The 22435-nt window shown below is 44.9% G+C and overlaps 2 protein-coding genes across 4 annotated transcripts in view; both read right to left on the reverse strand.

Annotated features, from left to right (window-relative positions):
* Window positions 1-3444, reverse strand: part of LOC138999661 (zinc finger protein 726-like) — a 28034-nt gene extending 24590 nt beyond the window's left edge. The window contains exons 1-3 of one of the 3 annotated variants that reach the window (XM_070401844.1): window positions 3390-3444; window positions 2637-2744; window positions 2283-2402 (exon numbers count right to left, since the gene is read on the reverse strand). The gene's annotated coding sequence lies outside the window, so the exon portion shown is untranslated. Of the gene's footprint in view, window positions 1-693; window positions 819-2282; window positions 2434-2636; window positions 2745-3389 lie in introns of those variants that run through there. The other 2 variants (XM_070401845.1, XM_070401846.1) reach the window with 2 other exon arrangements.
* A 3425-nt stretch (window positions 3445-6869) lies between these two features.
* LOC138999666 (zinc finger protein 420-like) lies at window positions 6870-22198 on the reverse strand. The gene is made up of 5 exons (XM_070401856.1): window positions 22065-22198; window positions 20877-20996; window positions 16450-16576; window positions 10726-10799; window positions 6870-9861 (listed from the first exon to the last, which is right to left on the reverse strand). Exons 2-5 carry the CDS (start codon window positions 20889-20891, stop codon window positions 8659-8661), a joined length of 1419 nt encoding a protein of 472 aa, XP_070257957.1. The 5' UTR covers window positions 20892-20996; window positions 22065-22198; the 3' UTR covers window positions 6870-8658.
* Between the last annotated feature and the right edge of the window lie 237 nt (window positions 22199-22435).

The raw sequence follows: 22435 nt of genomic DNA on the forward strand, positions 1-22435 counted from the left end.
TGTCTCAAGTGCCTCCTCCTGTGCGGCCCCCACTTCTGCTCCCCAGGACCCGCTCCCTCTCAGCCCCCCTTCCTCTCTCTGGGCTCCCCCTCCTCCCTGTGTCTCCACTTCCTTCCTCCTCAGGCCACTTTCCCGAGTGACCCCCTCACTCCTACCGTCGCCGTCCAGTCCCCCCCACACTCCCTATGGGCCCCTCTCTGTGGACCCCTCGCTGCCCTGTCTCCCGCCCACGTGTCTGTCTCTCTCTCCCTCTCCTGACCCCCCAGCCTGGGCCCCGCCCCCCGCAGTCACCGCGCCCACAAAGCCCCGACCTGCGGGCAGGTCGCCTCTTCAGGGGACACCGCGTCCTCCCCCTGAGCCCCCCCATGGACACTGTGCTCCCCGGGCAGGCAGACCCCTTATTAAATGGGGGTGGGCCTAGGAGGGGGTGCAGACCCCCAGGCCGGGAGCCATCCGGGCTCTTTGGGCGGAAAGCGCCGGGCGGGGGGAGGGGCGCAAAGGGCGGGAACCCCCTGACCCAGACTCTCAGCCCCGCGGGGAGGACCGGCGGCCCCGGGAACGGTTTTCAGCGGGAAAACCGCGCGGCAGGCGGTGGCCACAGCCACAGGCGGAGAGACCCCGGGCCGGGGCCTCCGTTTCCTCCCAAAGGAACGTGGCGCCCGAACTGCGCAGCCTCCCGGGACGCGGACTCACGGCTGAGAGAGGCTCCGGGGCGGGGACCCCAACAAGGACTTCAGCGCCGGCAGCGCCCTCAGCCTTCCCTGCGGGGAGGGGGACGGGGAGCATCAGCTTTAAAGACAAACACCCTCCTCGGGAGAACCGCCACCTTCCCCTCCACGGCCGCTTCCGCGTCTGCAAGGAACTGCGCATGCGCCTCCCTGCGGGGTGGGCGGGGCCGCGCTGGATGGACAGAGAGGGCCAGGTGGCTTTTTTGATGTCACAATGCACCCCAGACAGAGGGCTGTTCCTTTATTAGGGTGCTAGCGAGTAAATGGCAGCTGTGGCAAAAGCATAAAGAGGGGAGGAGGAACCTGGAATTCACACAGAAGTTTCCCAGCTCCCAGAGGCTGTGCTTAGAGCTATGGCTGGTCTGCCCTTCAGCTGCAGGTGTCCCTGGGAGGGGTCTTTCCCAGGATCTTCACAAGCCGGGAGCACATTCTTACAGTGAAGTTACAGGGAATTCAAAAGGCTGGCCGACTGGGTTTGAAACCAGAACTTTCTGCCTGCGATTTGCCTGGATCCTTAAACCCTCAGTGAGGAGTGGGGAGGGGAAGGGCAGCCTGCTCTCTCAGGCCCTCCCCGTCTCCCCAACTGAAGGAAGAGGCAGCTTGATTTAGGGAAGCAGGAGGGTGGGGGTGTCAGAGACAGACCCAGATATTCATTCATGTTGGGCACTTGATGAGATAGTCCCATCCATCATAGTGGCAAACAAGTTTATGTATTTTTCAAGGGATAAAAATTTTCTAGTTGTAAGTTGTGGTCTTTGAAATCTTTGTGTTCTGGGAATGCATTTTTAAATAAATATTTTGACTTTAGTAGTACCTATAGCCTAGTTAATGGGACACTGATATCAATGTAGAATGTATCCTGTTAGTTTTCCTATTATTTGGGAAACAAAACAATTGAAAATCAATATTTAAAAGAGTTATAAGAATAATAACTATTATCATTTTACTTAGACCCATCACCATTTTTATTATTTTCCAGTATTTTCATGAATATAGGTATTCATTTCAGTATTATAAATCTTTATTTACTTTAAAAATATGACCTGTTTAGAAACCTGTAATTTAGAGTAAGCCAGACCAGAGGATTATGTTTAACTTATATAAATATTTAATTGGTTTAGGCCAATAAAATATCACCTCTTAGTATTGCCACCTGAAGCCAGAAAACACACCACATATAATAAACAGTTAAACACATAAAGACAATCCATTCTACAAAGATGGTGAAAGACTTACACACTGAAAATGACATAGCAATGCAAAAGGAAGCAGATACAAATAAACTGAAATACATTCCTTTATATGTCCAAGTAGCTACACAATAAATAGATTGCCTATGGAAATTCCAAGGCAATTTTGACTGTAATTTAAGCAAAAGAGATTCCGGAGAGGCTAAATAATTCAAATATATGAAAGTGGGATATTCATGTTTTTACACTGAAAAACATTTTACAAAGCAAGGGTAAGCAAGTGGGTGTGATCCTGGAATAACACAGATCCATACACCAATGGAACAGAGGAGAATGCCCGACATAAACGCTGATGAAGCCTTACCTGCATCCAATAGGAGCCTTCTCTGTGCCAGAGGATACAATCCAAAGGGGCAAATGCAACCTCCAGAAATGATGTGGTAAACATGATCTTCAACTTTCCGACATGTCTGTGGACTTCCTCCTAAAAATTGATAATGAAATGAAACACCCTCTGGCAGTTATGTCTGCTTGTCAACACTCCTCTCCATTCCCAATGGTGAAGTTTGGAAGTCAGTGACTCACACAATTAGCTTCAAATATATTATGAAAGCACTCAGAAAGATTTCCACATGTGTTGGAAACTACAGTTGAAAAGGATTACATCAGGAACTAATTTACCTCCCCCTGCCCCATCCCACCCCCATCTCCTGCTTACCCTGGGCCAAGCAGGCACATATTGGTAGTGAGACTGAAGCAACTCTGTAGCAACTGAGATCTCACGGAGGGGCTGGAAGTGAGGAGGGGCTTGAACCCAGGAACATGACTGCAATTGGAATTCATGTAAGCACTTTAATGAAACAAAAAATTGCAAATATGTGTTTGAGGATGAACTAGAATGTGAAACAAAACTCTCCATGGGTAGACAGGCAATTTCATACTGACACCAGCAGCCTTTTCCTGCTCCCTGCCTCAATCCCCAGGGAGACCATGACTCAACATGCCTGAGTTCCAGAGCTTTTCAGGGACAGGATCTGGGATATGAGAATTCGATGGCTAGGACATTTGATTATTTAGGACAATAGAATTGCTTAAAAATAAACCTTTTAAAAATATTGTTATAAACTGCATTACTAAAACAAATGTTGTGTCCGACACTTAAATTACCTTGAAGTACTATTTTCACTACAAACCTTTTATTATTTCATGTATTAGCTGTTCCAAAATTAAACAGGTCCTACATAATAAAGAGCTAACATGCTAATTAGCCCAAACATCACAATGACCCACCAGATGAAGCTGGGGCTGAAAGGGCTGGGGGGCGGGGGCGCTGCGAGAGTCTGTGAGGGGCTGTGAGGGCCAGCCTTAGCACCCGGGGCTGTGAAGGCCAAGCCCTTTGCATGAATTGTGTGCATCAGGCCTCCAGTCTATATCCTATCTAATAATAGACAAACATGGTAATTAACCGTACCTCTGACATGCTTCCCATGAGCTAATCAGGGCGATATGCAAATTAACTGCCAACCAAGATGATGGCCGGTAGCCAGGCAGCTGCAGTGAACAGGAGGCTTGTTTGTTCCAGTGATGGAGAAAGCCAAGGTTCCCCGCATGCTGCTGCTGGCCTCTGAGCTGCACTCTAAGAAACAATGTTGCAATTATAGAAGCTAAACAAACCCCAGAAACCTGCTTTCAGCCAGCCGGGCCTCAGACCTGGAGCTGCAACAGTGTTTCAATTATAGAAGCCAAACAAACGCAGATACCTGCTTTCAGCAGCCAAGTTCTTAGAGCTGGAGTCAAGCCTTAGAGCTAAAGCCGGCTCTCAGTTCCAGTAACAGCCATAGAAGGTAAATAAACCCCAGAATTAAAAAAAAAAAAGAAAAAAAGGAGAGGCTGGGAGCTTCAGTCACCTGCCAGCCTGAAAACGGCCCTCAGTCTCTCAGACTGGCCAGGCACTCCAGTGGGGACCCCCACCCTGAAGGGGGTGTGACCAACTGAAAACAGCCATCAGGCTGCCATCCAGGCTGGCCAGGCACCCAAGCGGGACCCCCACCCTGATCTGGGACGCCCTTCCGGGCAAACCAGCCAGCCCCCACCCGTGCACCAGGCCTCTATCCTATATAGTAAAAGGGTAATATGCAAACTGACCCTAACAGCAGGACTGGGAATGACTGGTCACTATGACACACACTGACCACCAGGGGGCAGACAATCAATGCAGGAGCTGCCCTCTGGTGGTCAGGGCGCTCTCACATGGGAGGAGCTCTGCTCAGCCACAAGCCAGGCTGATGGCTGCCAGTACAGGGGTGGTGGTGGGAGCCTCTCCTGCCTACTCAGCAACACTAAGGATGTCCGACTACAGTTTAGGTCTGCTCCCCGCTGGAAGTGGACATCACCCGAGGGCTGCCAGAGGGATGTCTGATTGCCATCTTAAGCCCAACAGGTGGTCATCCCTTGAGGGGTCCCAGACTGCGAGAGGGCACAGGCCGGGCTGAGGGACCCCCCCCCCCCCCCAGTGCACAAATTTTTGTGCACCGGGCCTTTAGTATATATATAAAAGGCTAATATGCAAAGTGTCCCCTTGTTAGTTTGACTGGGGGACTGGGAATTCGATTACTCTCGAATTCTATGATATGCACTAACCACTAGAAGGTGGCGCAGAACACTGTGGGCTTCAGCAAAGCGGCTCTATCAGTGGGTGGCAATGGAGGCCCCGATGAGAGAGGGACCTCAGCAGGATGGTGGAGCAGGGGCCAGACCACCTGCAGGTCATGGGGAGGGCCACCACCCTGCTCCCAAGCTCTGAGGGAGCTAGGGAATGAGGAGGCTGGGAGGCAAGTTGGGAACTAGTGGAAGCTGGCAACTGGCGAGGGAAGGAGGAGGAGAGGAGGCAGGGAACCTGACTGACCCTGGTCGCTGGCCAGGCCTAGGGACTCTACCCATGCATGGCTTTCGTGCACCAACTCTCTAGTCAAAAATAAATATTGTCGACTTAACTCAGAAAAAGACATTGAACTATGCTGGGGGATCGGGCCTAAGCGGGCAGTCAGACATCACTCTGGCAGCCTGGGAGCCCTCAGCGGATGTCGACTTGCCAACAGGGAGCAGGCCGAGAAGCTGCAGTCGGACATCCTTAGGGCTGCTGAGGAGGCGGGAGAGGCTCCCACCACCACCGCAGTGCTGGCAGCCATCAGCCTGGCTTGTGGCTGAACAGAGCTCCCCCTGTGGGAGCGCACAGACCACCACGGGGCAGCTCCTGCATTGAGCGTCTGTCTGCTCCTGCTGGTTAGCCTCAGGCAGAGGCTAAATCAGCACCTCCTTAGAGATCCAAGTGCCAGTGTACCCAGTGGTTAGAGTGGGATCATCCAGATTACAACTCCTCAGATCCATAAGGGACACACTCAGGGGGCAGACTCAGTGAGCACCAAAGCCCCATTGAAGCAAGTCTTGCCCCAGAAGGGTGCCTTCAGCACAGAAGTTCTCCCACTGCAGACACAGCTGATTCTCACAGTCAACTGGCCTGGAGGTCAATTCCTCCCAGTGATACCTACAACAATCAAGGCTTAACTACAACAAGACTGTGCACAAAGCCCACAAGAGGGTGCACCAAGAGTGTCTACCTCAGGTAATTGGGGAGGCTGAGCCACTGGGCCCTATAGGACACCTAGCACAGAAAGCCACTCTATCGACATAGTGACGCATAAAAAAATGCAGAGACAAAGAAACAGGACACAAATGACAGAAATGGAGGAAAGCAAACTACAGGATATAGAGTTCAAAACCACACTTTTAAGGTTTTTCAAGAACTTTCTAGAAACCGCCGATAAATGTAGTGAGATCCTCAAGAAATCTAATGAGACCCTCGAGGTTGTGATAAAGGACCAACTAGAAATTAAGCATACACTGACTGAAATAAAGAAAATTATACAGACACCCAACAGCAGACCAGAGGAGCGCAAGAATCAAGTCAAAGATTTGAATTGCGAAGAAACAAAAAACACTCAACCGGAAAAGCAAAATGAAAAAATCCAAAAATACGAAGACAGTATAAGGAGCCTCTAGGACAGCTTCAAGCGTACCAACATCTGAATTATAGGGGTGCCAGAAGAAGAGAGAGAGCAAGATATTGAAAACCTATTTGAAGAAATAATGACAGAAAACTTCCCCTACCTGGTGAAAGGAATAGACTTACAAGTCCAGGAAGCGCAGAGAACCCCAAACAAAAGGAATCCAAAGAGGACCACACCAAGACACATCATAATTAAAATGCAAAGAGCAAAAGACAAAGAGAGAATCTTAAAAGCAGCAAGAGAAAGACAGTCAGTTACCTACAAGGGAATACCCATACGACTGACTGTCAGCTGATTTCTCAACAGAAACTTTGCAAGCCAGAAGGGAGTGGCAAGAAATATTCAAAGTGATGAATACCAAGAACCTACAACCAAGATTACTTTATCCAGCAAAGCTATCATTCAGAATTGAAGGTCAGATAAAGCGCTTCACAGGTAAGAAAAAGCTAAAGGAGTTCATCACCACTAAACCAGTATCATATGAAATGCTGAAAGGTATCCTTTAAGAAGAGGAACAAGAAGAAAAAGGTACAGATACAAATTATGAACAACAAATACACATCTATCAACAAGTGAATCTAAAAATCAAGTAAATAAATAATCTGATGAACAGAATAAACGTGATTGTAATAGAATCAGGGGCATAGAAAGGGAGTGGACTGCCTATTCTTGGGGAGGAAAGGGGTGTGGGGGATGCGGGAAGAGACTGAACAAAAATCGTGCACCTATGGATGAGCACAGTGGGGGAGGGGCTGGGAACTGGATGGAGGGGAGCTATAGGGGGAAAAAGAGGAACAACTGTAATAATCTGAAGAATAAAGATTTAATTAAAAAAAAACTATTTACATGGGTTAATTCCATCCCAATAAAGAAGTTAACGGGCTAACAATGAGAAATCCTTAAGGTTTCCAATGAACAACAGGACAAGAAAAATCATTCCAATTACAAAGTACACAGATGACAATTTGTGGTATTCCGAAAATTCATATTCATATTCAAAACTATAGGTGTCAGCATGAGAACGTGAATGGTGGGCTACCTACCTCATGAAAATAAAGAAAAATATTCACCAAATTCTACTGTCAGTCATTGCATTTTTTAATTCAAAACTACTGAGTGCAAGTTACAGGGCTTTGAAGGGCTGATGTGGGATAGGAAGAGCTTTACATGCTGTGGTCATAGCACTGCAAAAGGAATGGCAGCTTAGAAGACAAAGTGAAAAGGAAACAAGACAGAGAAGAACAGGAAATGAGAAATGAAAGAAATGGAATTAATGTTTCTGAGTTCAGCCAGCAGTGTACACTGGACACTGGGAAAAGTGTTCTCTCTCCACATGCAGCGTTCATGCCAATTCTGCATCCTGGGTACAACAATGTCACTGCAATATCCCTCTTAATCACAGAAAATCTATTACACAGACAGCACTGTCCTGAGTGTAGTTCCAATCACCTAAATGTGACAACCACAAATTGACATGCCCTCAAAAAGTTTTCACCTGAACACATTGGCAAAGAAAAGGAAGTATCCTTGATGACATCATTTCCAAACTTGAGAACTATTTTTAAAAATTTATTCAACAGTATTATTCTCTAATAGAAGAAAATAATGCACCATACAATGTACCCAATATTCCATGGGAATGTGTACACAAGTGAAGTCCATATAATATACAACAGCTCACAGATCTTTAAGACAGAAACAATCAACCCCATGATTTCACTGACACACACCAGATATAAAACATACCAGCATCAAGCGGTATGGGAGTAGAATCACATTAACATTTCCTTTTCAAAATACTTCAAATGATTTCAATATAAGTAACACTCTAAGTAATTGTACATATGGAAACATCAATTCTTTTGATATATTCAAGTATACAAACATTACCTAACAACATTTAAAGTTTGGAGTACACTGTGCGTACTGATTTAGGGCAATACCTGAAAGGCATTTTGGCTATTGATCTAGTGTGAATTCAGTGAGACTTTAAAATTCATAATCAATTAAATACTTGGATAAACTTTTTACATCTTTAAAGCCACTTTAAGGCATAAATTTCTTGGAGATTTGTAAACTGTATATTTTAAAGAAAAGCCATTCCTTCTATATTAAAAAAAAAACGTGGAATTTCTACCCAATTATAATCCCTGATAAGACTGGGGCTGTAGGTTCAATTATATGATTTCCCACATTTTTCAGTTTTAAGGTTTCCCTCTAGAATAAACTCCAATGTGAGCAATAAGCTACAGATGCTGATTAAAAACTTTAGGACAATGTTTACATTTGTATTAATTCTCTCCAGTTTTAATTCTGATGTTGGGTAAGGTATGCATCCTGAGTAAGGTTTGTCACATTCTTTATATCTGCTGAGCTTCGATCCAGTAATAATTCTGAGAGGTTCTATGACATGTAAATGAGAATACACACTTTGACATATCCCTCAGAATTTGTAAGACCTTATCATTCTCAATGAAAGCATCGTTAAATCTTTGGATAACTTTATATTTTTGTTGTTTCTCTTTAGAATGCTTCGTAAAATGTTAAGTTTGAACACAGATATGTGAATGGCTTTTACAAGTTTTTTACATTTTTCCCATTCGTAAGTCTTCTTTCCAGTATGAATTCTGTGATATTCAGTACATTTTCACTGTTGTTCAAGGACTTACAACACTACACACATCTGTAAGATGTCTCTCCAGTGTGAACTCTATGATGCTTAGTAAGGTTTGAGGATCTGCCAAAGGATTTGCCACATTCTCTACATTTATAAGGCTTCTCTCCAGTATGAACTTTCTGATGCATTGTAAGGTTTGAGGCTCTCCCAAAGGATTTGCCACATTCTCTACATTGATAAGGCTTTTCTCCAGTGTGAACCCTCTGATGCTTAGTAAGTTCTGAGGAGCTGACAAAGGATTTGCCACATTCTGTACATTTATAAGGCTTCTCTCCAGTATGAACTCTCTGATGCGTAGTAAGGTTTGAGGAACTGCCAAAGGACTTGCCACATTCTGTACATTTATAAGGCTTCTCTCCAGTGTGAACTCTCTGATGATAAGCAAGGGTTTCAGATCTGGTAAAGGCTTTGCCACATTCTATACATTTATAAGGCTTCTCTCCAGTGTGAATTCTCTGGTGCTTTGTAAGGTTTGAGGCTCTCCCAAAGGATTTGCCACATTCTCTACATTGATAAGGCTTCTCTCCAGTGTGAACCCTCTGATGCTTAGTAAGTTCTGCAGAGCAGACAAAGGATTTGTCACATTCTGTACATTTATAAGGCTTCTCTCCAATATGAACTCTCTTATGCTTTGTAAGGTTTGAGGAGCCGCCAAAGGACTTGCCACATTCTATACATTTATAAGGTTTCTCTCCAGTATGAACTCTCTGGTGCATTGTAAGGTTTGAGGATCTCGTAAAAGCTTTGCCACATTCTATACATTTATAAGGTTTCTCTCCAGTATAAATTCTCTGATTTAAAGTACAATCTGAAGGCCAATGAGATGTTTTACCAAAATCTTTACATGTATAAGGTTCTTCTCGACTATAGATTTTTTTCAGTCTATTTACATTGAATATTTGACTGAAGACTCTCCCACACAGATTCCATTTATAAGCCTCCTCCCCAGTATGAATATTCTCTTGTTCAGTGCAATTTAATGACTGCTGAAAAGACTGGACACATTTATTTCCTTTGTGTGTCTTCTTTACAATAGGAATAACCTGACATATATTGTTATTGGACATTTGGTCAAAGACTTTTCTAATTTTATAATGGTTCTCTGCAAGCTCACTTGTCCGATGATTAAGATATGACTCTTGCTTAAAGTTTTTCCAATGTTTATTCCATTGATATCTGCTGTTTCCATAATATGTACTCTGGTAATAATGGGAGATAGAAAGACCTTTAGTGACAGTTATAAATTCATTAAACATGCACACTTGTTCCATAAGAACCATTTTGTGATACTCATTAAACCAAGATCGTTGTATAAAAAAGAGCTTTCCTAATTTATTGAAATTATCGACAAATGATAAATACAAAAAATTAATTGTTAGAGGAAGAATATTAAATCCTTGTTTAAAAGACTGACAAAAATAAAAAGACTGCCAAATTGCCTAGCCAGCATGGATCAGCGGTTGAGCTTCGAGGTATGAACAAGTAGGTAATAGTTCCTTCCCGGTCAGGGCTACATGTGCCAGTTGCAGGATCAGTCCACAGTAGGAGGCATGCAGGAGGCAGCCAATGAATAATTCTCTCTCATCATTGATATTTTTGGCTCTCTCCTCCTCTCCCTTACTCTCTGAAATCAATAAAAATATGGTGTTTTTTTTAAATCATAAAATAATGCCAAATTGAGCACAGTTTAATTTTATAGGTACAGTATAAATCTCTACATTTTAGAAATGATTGCATGAAAGTTTAATCCCACCCTCCATTTTAAACAACTGAAGTAATTACACTACAGACTATGTGAATTCCTAGTTTATCTAGATTTCCTTTCCAAGAATGCACTTTCATGTACAGAAACACACTGACCTGCCAATGTAACTGACTTTAAACTGGGAGGTTTCCCAAAAGCGTAATGCACTTTACCTCTTTAGGGAAAAAATATTTTATTCTGGTAAGTGTTCCAGATTAGTTCTGTTTATATTAATATCCTCTCTTCTCATCACACTCTTTCCCAAATACCAAGACTTTCATTAAGTGTACATTATAAAGTGACACCTTTTATATCTTACCAGTATTGTTTCAGAGAATAAATTTGGTATTCCGGTATTTGGCATAAAGGCCTTGTCATCTTCAGATGACATAGCTGAAAGAAAACACATTTTCAGTTTTCACAATCAGGTGAATGCACTTTGAAGTTACCAGCAACTATAGGCCAAATGACAGTTTTGAGTACTCCAAGAGCCAGTGAAGGATTCAAAGAAAGCTCAAGATAGGTATAATGAAGAAAAGTCACGGCAAAGAGAGACAAAGAGTTGCTTACATTTGCCAATGATAGCTGCTCAAACCCCGTGGCACACAATTGGAATATTACAAAAACACTCCCACCTCCCAGTTTCTTCGCTGGAGAGAAAGAAAGATGAGGGAAGTGCATGTTAAATGATCTCCCTGTTTTGAAGCATCTCGAACACCAAGTGCATATTGTGCATGACACAGAGTGAGAACAGAATGGCAGTACACGGTAAGCGCCTTGCAGTTGCTGCTACAAAGAAGCAACGAGGTGTCATCCGCCATTTTGTGTGTAGCAATGTGGCCTCCACAATCTTTGAGCAACTTCTCTGCTTCTATCTAGAACGCCCCTTGATCACAGGCATGTCTCAAGATAGGTTCCAGAGATGCAGTTGTGGTACCCAAAGTGACGTAAACATTCAAAGCAATCTCTATCAAAGTCTCAGTGACACTTTTGGTGGAAATACAAAAGCTCTTTCTAAATTAATGTAAATGTCACAGGACTCCATGTTAACCAAATCAATCGTGAAAAGAATGTATGACATTAGCCCTCACCGGTTTGGCTCAGTGGACAGAGCACCAGCCTGCAGACTGACGGGTCCCAGGTTAGATTCCAGTCAAGGGCATATACCTTGGTTATGGGCACATCCCCAGTACGGGGTGTGCAGGAGGCAACTGATCAATGTCTTTCTCTCATCAATGTTTCTAACTCTCTATCCTTCTCCCTTCCTCTCTGTAAAAAATCAATCCTATCTAATAATAGACAAACATGGTAATTGATGGTACCTTCGCTACGCCTCCCATCGGCTAATCGCCACGATATGCAAATTAACCACCAACAAAGATGGCGGCTAATTTGCATACTGCAGACAAGGCGGGACAGCACGAGCTGTCAGCGCGCTGCCATCCAGGCCACCATGTGCGACCACAGAAGCCGCCTGCCTGCCACCCGTGATCGGATCCGATCTCGGGCCACTGGCTGGCCCCAGAAGCCCCAGATGCCGCCTGCCTGCCCCACCCTGCCGCCCACCAGGCCTGTAGTCCGTGTGTGCAGCCCAGCAGCCAGTGGGGCCTGCAGTCCATGTGTGATCCGTGCCCCGCCCTGCCCCACTGCCCACCGGGCCGATCGTGATTCGCCCGCCCTGCCTGCTGTGTGTGGTGGGCGGCGGGGCGGTGCAGCAGAGGGCCTGCCATCTGTGACTCAGTGCGGGATCCGGGCCTGCCATTTGTCACCCGGGGAGCCGGCCTAAGCCAGCAGGTGGTTATCTCCCAAGGGGTCCCAGACTGTGAGAGGGCACAGGTCCAGCTGAGGGACACGCCCCCACCCCCTACTCCACCCCCCTGCCAGTGCACCAATTTTTGTGCATCGGGTCTCTAGTAAAATATATTTTAAAACAAAACAAAACAAAAAAATGTATGAAATTAAAGGCAAGCAAGAGGGGGTCAGTCGATGTGTCTCTCTCACATCAATGTTTCCCTCTCTCTACCCTTCCTTCCTTCCTCCCACCCTTCCACTCTCTCTGAAAAGCAATGGAAAAAAATGTCTTCATGTGAGGATTAATAACAATTATAAAACAGAAGCACTGTAGAATAAAGAGCCTACTTACAACTTCTCACGTATGAGGTAAAATAATCTTCTACAAGGGTGCTTATACCACAAAAGAAGTAAATATTTGATTTTTTATTATAGCACTAAGAGGAGAGATAAACAAAACAAAATAGTCAAAAGGCATTACGCCCCATATAAAAATAACATCACATTAAAGCAAGTTGTCAGTGCATTAAAAATACAAGCTGTAAAATGGGAAAAACTTCTGCAAAGCATATTATCTGATAAGTACTTAATATCCAGAATATACACGACCTTTTACAAGTCAACATGAAAAAAGAAGTAACACAACTTTAAAAATGTCCAAAGCTAAATAGCTAACTAATCTGTAAGATAGAAGGCAAGAATACACAATAGGTAAAGACAGATTCTTCACCAAGTAGTGTGAGAAAAGCAGAACAGATACATGCAAGAATTATAAGACTAGACCCCTTTCATAGGCAATGAACCAAACTGAACTCAGCATGGATTAACAACTAAAGTATCAGACCTGAATCCATGAAAACACTGGAAGAAAGCATAGTCAATGAACTTTACCATCACTCTTTAAAATACTGGTTTGCATGTATCTTCCTAGGCATAACAAAGAACCCAAAAAATAAAAAAATGAGACTACAAAACAATAAGTTTGGCATACCAAAAGAAACCACAAAATAACAACAACAAAAACCAAGCAATGCTACATCCTCAAAAGCTAAAGATCCAAAATATATAAAGAACTCTCACAAGTTAACACCAAAAGTCAGTGTGATTGAAAAATGGGCAAGGACCTGAATAGACATTTCCCAAACAGGACATAAAGATGCCCAATAGACATATTAAATGATGTTCAACTCCATCATCAGAGAAGTGAGAATGACACCAGCATGAAATACCACCAAACACCTAACAGGATGGCAATCATCTATAAATCAAAAACAACAAGTATCACCAGTGAAGTGGAGAAATGAGAACATTCATTTACTGTCAGAAAGATTATAAACTCACTGGTGCAGCCACTAACAAAACACAATGGAGGATTTTTCAATATTTACAAACAAATACCAGGTAACATAGTGATTCCATTTCTGGGGATTTATACAGAGAACATGAATCCAAAAAGATATACCCCCCTAACCGGTTTGACTCAGTGGATGGAGCGGCAGCCTGTGGACTGTAGGGTCCTGGGTTAGATTCTGGTCAAGAGCATGTACCTTGGTTGCGGGCACATCCCCAGTAGGAGGTGTGCAGGAGGCAGCTGATCGATGTTTCTCTCTCATCAATGTTTCTAACTTTCTATCCTTCTCCCTTCCTCTGTAAAAAATCAATAGTGATGATATCGAACTGGAAAAAAAGGACTATTTTCACAATGATGCTCTACCATTTAAAATAAATTAAAAGACTTCATTTGATTTGACATATAAGGAGACAAAATTTATATCTCAACTCATCTCCTTCAAGGTAAAACTATGTGTTTATTCCAGAAAGGACACAATAGCTACAAATAAAACTTCCACATTATTGAATATAAAATTACATTAATTTTATAAACTTCACATTTTTATAAGGCAAATACGTACCCAAGTTTGTATTTCAATCCACTGTATTAAAATGGAAACTCCCCATGTATCAACTCAAACATTAAAAAAAAACAACAACAATAAATATGGCATTATCAACAGAAAAAAACAACAACAAGAAGCCACAGGCAGAGAAAACATATTTGTAAAAGTTGACATGGCCCAGCTGGCACGGCTCAGAAGTTGAGTGTCAAGCTACAAACCAGGAGATCATGGTTCAATTTCTGGGAAAGGCACATGGCAGCTGATCAATGATTGTCTCTGATCATTGATGTTTCTATCTCTCTCTTCCCCTCCATTTCTTTCTGAAATCAATAAAAAAAAAGTCCTATAAAATAAAGAGGGGATATGCTAATTGACCACCACTCCCTCACAAAGATGGTGGCACCCACAGCCAATAAGGAGGGAATATACTAATTGACTGCCACGCCCTCAAAGATGTCAGCGCCCCGTTTTCTCATCCCAGCCGGGGCGGCAGGCGCACCTCCCTCCAGAGTCCCCCAGGACCGGCCCAAGGCATAGGCAAGCCTTGGATGGCGGCTGCTCAGCCGACGCCCGAGTCACAGGCAAGCCTCAATGGCAGCTGCCCAGCCACTCAGGACTGGCCCGAGGTGCAAGCAAGCCTCGGATGGCAGCTGTCCAGCCGCCCAGGGCTGCCCAAGTCTCAGGTAACTGGGGCCAGCAGAGGTTTGCGCTGCTGGTAGTGGCAGCAGCAGAGGTGTAATAGGGACATTGCCTTTCCCCTGATCACCAGGTTGCCTCCCGCCCCTGAGGGCTCCAGGACTGTGAGAGGGGGCAGGCGAGGCTGAGGGTCGCCCCCTCTAGTGCATGAATTTTCATGCACCGGGCCTCTAGTATATTAATAACACAATCAACATGTACAGGACAATTATACAAAACACTCAAAGAAGTCTTCAAATTCAGCAATGAAAAAAGAACCAACATGACTAAAAAGGGCCAAAAACCTTATCACACAGCACTACAAAATATATACACATAGAAAATCATGGAGGGTCGGGGGGACAATGGGGGTAGGACACATATGAATACCTTAATCAATAAAGAAAAAAGAAAATCAGTGTAACAAGAGCCTGCATATGTTATGTCACTAAGGAAATGCACATTAAAACAATGAGAAGTAACAAACAGCACAGGCAAGCAACACTCACCCACCATTGAACAGATCAGAATCCAGAACACTGACCCCTCCAAATGCCTCCGTGATGTGGAGCAACTGGAACTCCCAATCACTGCTGGTGAAAATGTCAAATGCTACAGCCCCTTGGGGAAACAGTCTGCAGGTTTTTATAAAACTAAATATACACTTGCCATGGAATCCAGCAATTGGGCTACTTACTATTAAACCAAAGACTTAAGCCTTTTATCTACACAAAAGCCTACAAGGAGCTGTTTATTCATAATTTACAAAAATTAGAAGCAATGAAGAGGTCTGTCAACGAGTGAATGGATAAATAAACTGAAGGACCTACAATGAAATCTTATTCACTACTATAAAGAAATAATACATCAAGCCATGAAAAGACATGAGAGAAGCCTAGATACATAGAACTCAGTGAAAGAATCCTATCTGTCTGTACAGGTAGCCCAGTTGCTTAGAGGATCGTACCGCTATACCAAGTTGTAAGTTTCATTTCTGGTCAGGGCATGTACAAAAAAATCAACTAATGCTCAGCTGAAATTTCTCTCTCTCCAACTCTCCCTTCTTCCCTGAAATCAACAAGATCTTTAAAAAAATAAAAAATAAAAGAAAATGGAGTGTGAATTTCGATAGAGGCTTTCCCATTTCCAACCCAGGTTGTTCTCTGGCCAGAAGACACGGTAGAATCTTAGAATATTCTAGAAAATGATTTTCTAAAATATTAGTTTCTGATAGTACTTTATCTCGTCAAGACAACACATAAAGTATGCAAACGCTGAGTTCCAAATTCACATACATCACAAAGCCTTTCTTTTCTACAAAGAAACCCCAATTTGTTCCTCTTTAAAAAAAATTTGTTTTTATTCCTTTCTGAGAGGGAGAGGGAGAGAGAAATAGAAACATCAGTGATGAGAAAGAATCATTGATATGTTGCCTCCTGCACGCCCCTTAATGGGGAGCGAGAAAGCAACCCAGGCATTGGTCGTTCACCAGCATCCAACCTGGGACCTTTCAGCCCCCAGGCCACTGAGCCTATCCACTGAGCCCAACCATCTAGGGACCAATGTATTCCTTGAGAGCAAGAATCTAACACAGAAATCAGAAGCCCCTTAGAGATGTTAAAATAAAGGAAACAAAACCCTGCGGATAAAGTGGGAATTCCGGAAGGAGTCATCCTCACCCACGGAGGCCAGGTTGCTGTAGTTCTCCACCATCACCTCCAGGTACAATTTCCGCTGAGCTGGGTCCAGGCATTCCCACTCCTCCTGAGAGAAATCTATGGCCACATCCCTGAATGTCAATGGTCCCTGAAAGAAGAGACACAGTTACCAAGAGGTCACCAGAAGAGTTCATGATGTCACCCAACATGAAAACAGTGTTAGTAGAAGAGGTTTGGAACTACGCAAGTATCGTGAATCATCCAATAAGATCACTTTGCCCCAGTAACATTCTCAGTGTTTTTAACACTGACAAATGAGGATGACATATGTCTACACATCCACGGTACAGATTTTACTTTACAGGGAAAAAAACTTTAAAATTACTCAGTTTAGCCGAAACCGGTTTGGCTCAGTGGATAGAGCGTCGGCCTGTGGACTGAAAGGTCCCGGGTTCGATTCCGGTCAAGGGCATGTACCTGGGTTGCAGGCACATCCCCGGTAGGAGATGTGTAGGAGGCAGCTGATCGATGCTTCTCTCTCATCGATGTTTCTAACTCTCTCTATCTCTCTCCCTTCCTCTCTGTGAAAAATCAATAAAATATATTTTATAAAAAATAAAATTACGCCGAAACCGGTTTGGCTCAGTGGATAGAGCGTCGGCTTGCGGACTGAAAGGTCCCGGGTTCGATTCCGGTCAGGGGCATGTACCTGGGTTGCGGGCACATCCCCAGTAGGGGATGTGCAGGAGGCAGCTGATCGATGTTTCTCTCTCATCGATGTTTCTGGCTCTCTATCCCTCTCCCTTCCTCTCTGTAAAAAATCAATAAAATATATTAAAAAAAAAAATAAAATAAAAAAAAAAAATAAAATTACTCAGTTTGGCTCAGTAGATAAGAGTGTTGGCCTGCAGACTTAAGAGTTGCAAGTTCAATTCCAGTCAAGGAGATATGACTGGGTTGCGGGCTCCATCCCCAGTAGGGGTGTCCAGGAGGCAGCTGATCAATGATTCTCTGTCATCAATGATGTTTCTATCTTTCTCTCTCTCTCTCTCTCTCTCTCTCTCTCTCTCTCTCCTTTCCTTTCTGAAATCAATAAAAATATACTAAAAATAAATAAATAAATAAAATTAAGGCATGGATACAGGCATATGGATTTCTGAGTGCTGTATATGCATCATTCAGGGTCAGTGGGGTATATTTCTCAGATGGAAATATCATGCTGGGTTGGAAGTATATGGACTTCTTCTCAAGTATGAAGAAGACCACAACAAAATGAACTTCTGTAAAGACACAGATTCTGATCCAGGTACTTAGATGGGGTCTGTGTTTCCACATGTGTCACAAGCTCACTTTTGACTTGTGATGTCAATGTTTCTGCATCGTATCTCATACTTCTGAATATACAGAAAAAGAAAACACAAGAAACAATTCATATAGAACTTTGAACTGAAAAGCTTTGTTAATGGAATTCAGTTCTCATGGAATAGGACACAAAGGAACCACAATCCTAGTTGGAAATTTACTGAGTAACCTTAGAACAAGATTATTCTATCTGATCCAGCTGGTGTGGCCCAGTGGTTGAGGGCTGACCCATGGACAAAGATGGTTTCATAACCGGTTTGGACACACGACCAAATTGTGGGCTGAATCCCCAGTGTGGGGTGTGCAGGAGGCAGCCAGTCCATGATTCTCTCTCATCATTGATGTTTCTCTCTCTCTCTACCTCTCCCTTCCTCTCTTGTTGCAGAAGATCGAAGAAAAAGCAAGCCATGCTTTGAGAAAGGGAGTTACATTTTATTATTAAATTCTGTGCAGGCCCAGGGGAAAATGTGTCTTTCAAATTCTGGGCCCCCAAATGGAGGAAACTCTCTTTATTTATACTTTTTTCCAGTCCTTTGTCTCCCAAATTTGGAATGAGATTTCCGGGCCTTCTGAGAAAGACGGCCTGTGAGCTGGGAAGGGGCCATGAGACCATATCTCAAGGCCTGACCCGGTGTCAGCACTGACAACTCTGTCTGGGGCATAGTTTACGGCCTCTCTGGAATGGGAGTTGTCTTATTTTCCTTACTATTTAAGCAAGCAAACATTTACAGAAGCCATACTATCAGGGTTAAAATTTCAAACAGCAGTTTTTATATAAGATGGATGCTTCACTCTGAAATCCATAAAAATATACTTGGGGGGGGGGGGAAGAAAAAATAGCTGAAATAATGTTAAGAGTTTAGGCACAGAGACACACATTTTACAACTATGAAATCAAGATGGTTTAGTGATTCTATAAATCTCAAGAATCTGTATGTGTAAGATCCCTGTGTGTTGTATAAACACAATAAGGAGAGAAACATAAGGATACAAAACAAGTTAGACCTATTGTTTCCTTTGTGAGGCTGTAAATCCTCACCTAGGGAGATTTTTTCCACTGACTTTTAGACAGTGTAAGGCAAGGAAGTAGAGGCACAAAAGGGAGAGAGGAAGAGGGAGAGGGGAAGGAGAGGGAGATAGAGGTCAATGTGAAAGAGACAGAGAGACACATGGATTGGCAGCCTACCACAGGTACACAGGAGCTACTAGCCCCGGACCAGAATTCAAACCCTCCACCACTGATCCACATACAGCCTGGGGGAACTAATTATTCTTACTAGTACATTTGTTTCAAAATTTTTATGTATCATTAGTGGAGAGCTATGTTGTAGAAATTTAATGTAACGGAACATACATGAATAATATCATTCTTAGAAACTTCCTAGAAAATACAAAAAGTGACCATGTAGGGTAAGTCCGTGATGAGAGTATAGAATATAATGAAAATTTAAAGAATCAAGTCCTGGTTGTTTAAAGGTCCCATGCAAAAGCCAATGATCTGTAGGAAATAAAAGTAAGTCCTTCATTTTCAAAAACAAACACAAACTAAGAAGAAGGACATTTCCCGATGTGAAATGATGGTCTTTGCACAACTTTCATTAAAACGCTACTACATCCTTGTTCCTGAGAAAGGGAGACTATTAACTCTACAGTGAGGGGAGCACCTCTGCCATGTGAACATCAGGTGGACTGAGACAAAGGGCATCGGGTGACTGAGGCACACGGAAAGTCAGGTCACCACTGCTGTGACATTACTGAGAAAAATACAGCAATAAATATGTGGAAATGATCACAAATAAATTTTGCAGTGTCAATACACAGGCACCTCTCATGTTCTGTAAGCTAATAGTACATTTAACTACCAAGTCTTTGTACTAATGAGCAAGTCTCTTCTATTTATTATTTATTCTTCTTTCAGAACTTGTTGAGCAATTCCGAGCAGTCAAATGTGCATTTTCTTACCCCTGATTAAGAGCTGATGCTGTAGCCACTTGAACCTAAAACCTACATTTCCCTTCTTCAAGACACTAGAGCCTCTGACCCCATCCCAATAGGGATGTTAGACATGCCTGCCTTTCCAGGTGGATCTGTCACAAAAGGGATGTTCTGAGGAGTTGCAAGTCATTAATTAAAGGAGGGAATGCTTCCTGATCTTGTGGAGGCTGCATAAAATGAAGGCAGAGAAGGCTCTGGAAAAAAGAAGAGAAATATAGCCCTGGCAGTGAGGTTCAGAGAGTAAGTGTTGACCTCTGAACCAGGAGGGCAGGTTTCCATTCCTGGTCAGGGCACACATCAGGTTTCAGACTAGATACCCAGTGGGGGGAATGCAGTAGGCAGCTGATTAATGATTCTCGCTGCTCTCTATCCGTTTCCCTTACATTCTGAAATCAATAAAAACATACATTAAAAAAGGGAGAAATATAGAAACTGCTGACACTGACTATCATAAGAAAAAAGGATGCCAAAACCGGTTTGGCTCAGTGGATAGAGCGTCGGCCTGCGGACTGAAAGGTCCCAGGTTCGATTCCGGTCAAGGGCATGTACCTGGGTTGCAGGCACAATCCCCAGTGGGAGATGTGCAGGAGGCAGCTGATTGATGTTTCTCTCTCATCAATGTTTCTAACTCTCTATCTCTCTCCCTTCCTCTCTGTAAAAAATCAATAAAATATATATTTTTTTTTTTAAAAAAAGAAAGAAAGAAAGAAGGAAAGGAAAAAAAACCTGGAAAGGCAAGAAAATCAAAAGGAGAGAAATATGGAGGAGAGGAAAGAGCCCCAGAGAGATGAAGGGGACTGAGAGGGAGAGGCGTCCTGGTGAACAGAAGTGGGGGCAAGAAAGGGGAGGCACTTCAGGTAGAGAGACTGGTTCAAGGTGAAGAATTGGGGGAGGGAGTGCAGGGACAGAATGGGGGGTATAGGGATGACGGAGCAGAGGGAGAAGCAGCACTGAGTCAGCCAGCTGTGGGTAGCAGGACAGACTGTAAGAAAGGCAGCTGAGGCAACACAGGTGTGGGGAGGGAAAGAGAAATATATACACAGATGTTCAAAGAAAAGCAAACAGCCTCTTACCAAGGACACATCTTTTACCTGAGAAGCAGCCATGTGGTCCTGGTTCTGATCCGGGTCTGGGATGTTTCTGCAGGTGACACTATGTTGAGGAGTCACAGCCTGTTAATCAGCTCCCCTCACATTCACAGTCAGAAGGACCTGGAAATGAGGAAAAGGCTACCCCTCCTGTCCTCGGTCACAGGAGAGAGTGAGGAACAATGAGCTCCTACATGGAGACGACACTGTGAGGGTTTTTATTGTCTTCATGTTTCTGTCCTTCCCAAACTTCCACAAACTCCGACAGCAATGAGAGTATGTGCTGTTCACTTGTATCCTCAAACCCAACACAAGAGCCCTTATCTCCCCTGAAGAAGCCTGCAATGGGGGCCATGACATGGCATCTTTAACTAGTTCCCTCCTGGGGTCTCCCAGGCTGTCCCAGAGCTGTTTGCAGTAGCGCTGGGTACCAGACACCAGACCCAGCAGCCCTGAGACCTCTGGGTAGTGGGAGGGGGTCAAGCAGGAAGTTATACACATGCAGGTTTCCCAGGCAGATTTCCTTTCCTCTTGTCCCAGGAAATTAAGGAGAATAGATCTTCATGCGAAAGCCTATTTCTCCACTTCCTTCCTCCTCAGGCTCCTTCCCCGAGTGACCCCCTCACTCCTACCTTCGCTGTCCAGTCCCCCCCACACCCTCTATGAGCCCCTCTCTGTGGACCCCTCGCTGCCCTGTCTCCGGCCCAAATGTCTGTCTCTCACTCCCTCTCCTGACCCCCCAGCCTGGGCCCCCGCCCCCCGCAGTCACCGCGCGCACAAAGCCCCTCCCTGCGGGCAGGTCGCCTCTTCAGGGGACACCGCGTCCTCCCCCTGAGACCCCCCATGGACACTGTGCTCCCCGGGCATGCAGACCCCTTATTAAATGGGGGTGGGCCTAAGAGGCGGGGTGCAGACCCCCATGCCGGGAGCCATCCGGGCTCTTTGGGCGGAAGCGCCGGGCCCGGGGAGGGGCGCAAAGGGCAGGAGGGCGGGGCAGGAGCGAGGGGGCAGCCCCGGGTCCCTGCACCTCCTTTCAGCCCCGCGGGGAGGACCGGCGGCCCCGGGAACGGTTTTCAGCGGGAAAACCGCGCGGCCACAGCCACAGGCGGAGAGACCCCGGGCCGGGGCCTCCGTTTCCTCCCAAAGGAACGTGGCGCCCGCACCGCGCAGCCTCCCGTGACGCGGACTCACCGCTGAGAGAGGCTCCGGGGCGGGGACCCCAACACGGACTTCAGCGCCGGCAGCGCCCTCAGCCTTCCCTGCGGGGAGCGGGACGGGGAGCATCAGCTTTAAAGACAAACACCCTCCTCAGGGGGAACCGCCACCTTCCCCTCCACGGCCCCTTCTGTCTGGAAGGAACTGCGCATGCGCCTCCCTGAGGGGTGGGCGGGGCCAGACCCTGAGCTGAGCGAGGGGGCGGAGCCAGGGACGGAGGGCGGGGCCGAGCCCGGCGGCCAAGCCTGTGCAGGGACAGCAGGAGGGAGGGCGGGGCAGGAGCGAGGGGGCAGCCCCGGGTCCCCGCTCCTCCTCCCACAGGGACAGCCCTTCCTGGGGGAGTTTCC

This window comes from Myotis yumanensis, unplaced genomic scaffold, assembly GCF_028538775.1.
Source record: "Myotis yumanensis isolate MYYU_CA2020_CCGP unplaced genomic scaffold, mMyoYum1.0.hap1 SCAF_23, whole genome shotgun sequence".
Lineage (NCBI taxonomy): Eukaryota > Metazoa > Chordata > Mammalia > Chiroptera > Vespertilionidae > Myotis > Myotis yumanensis.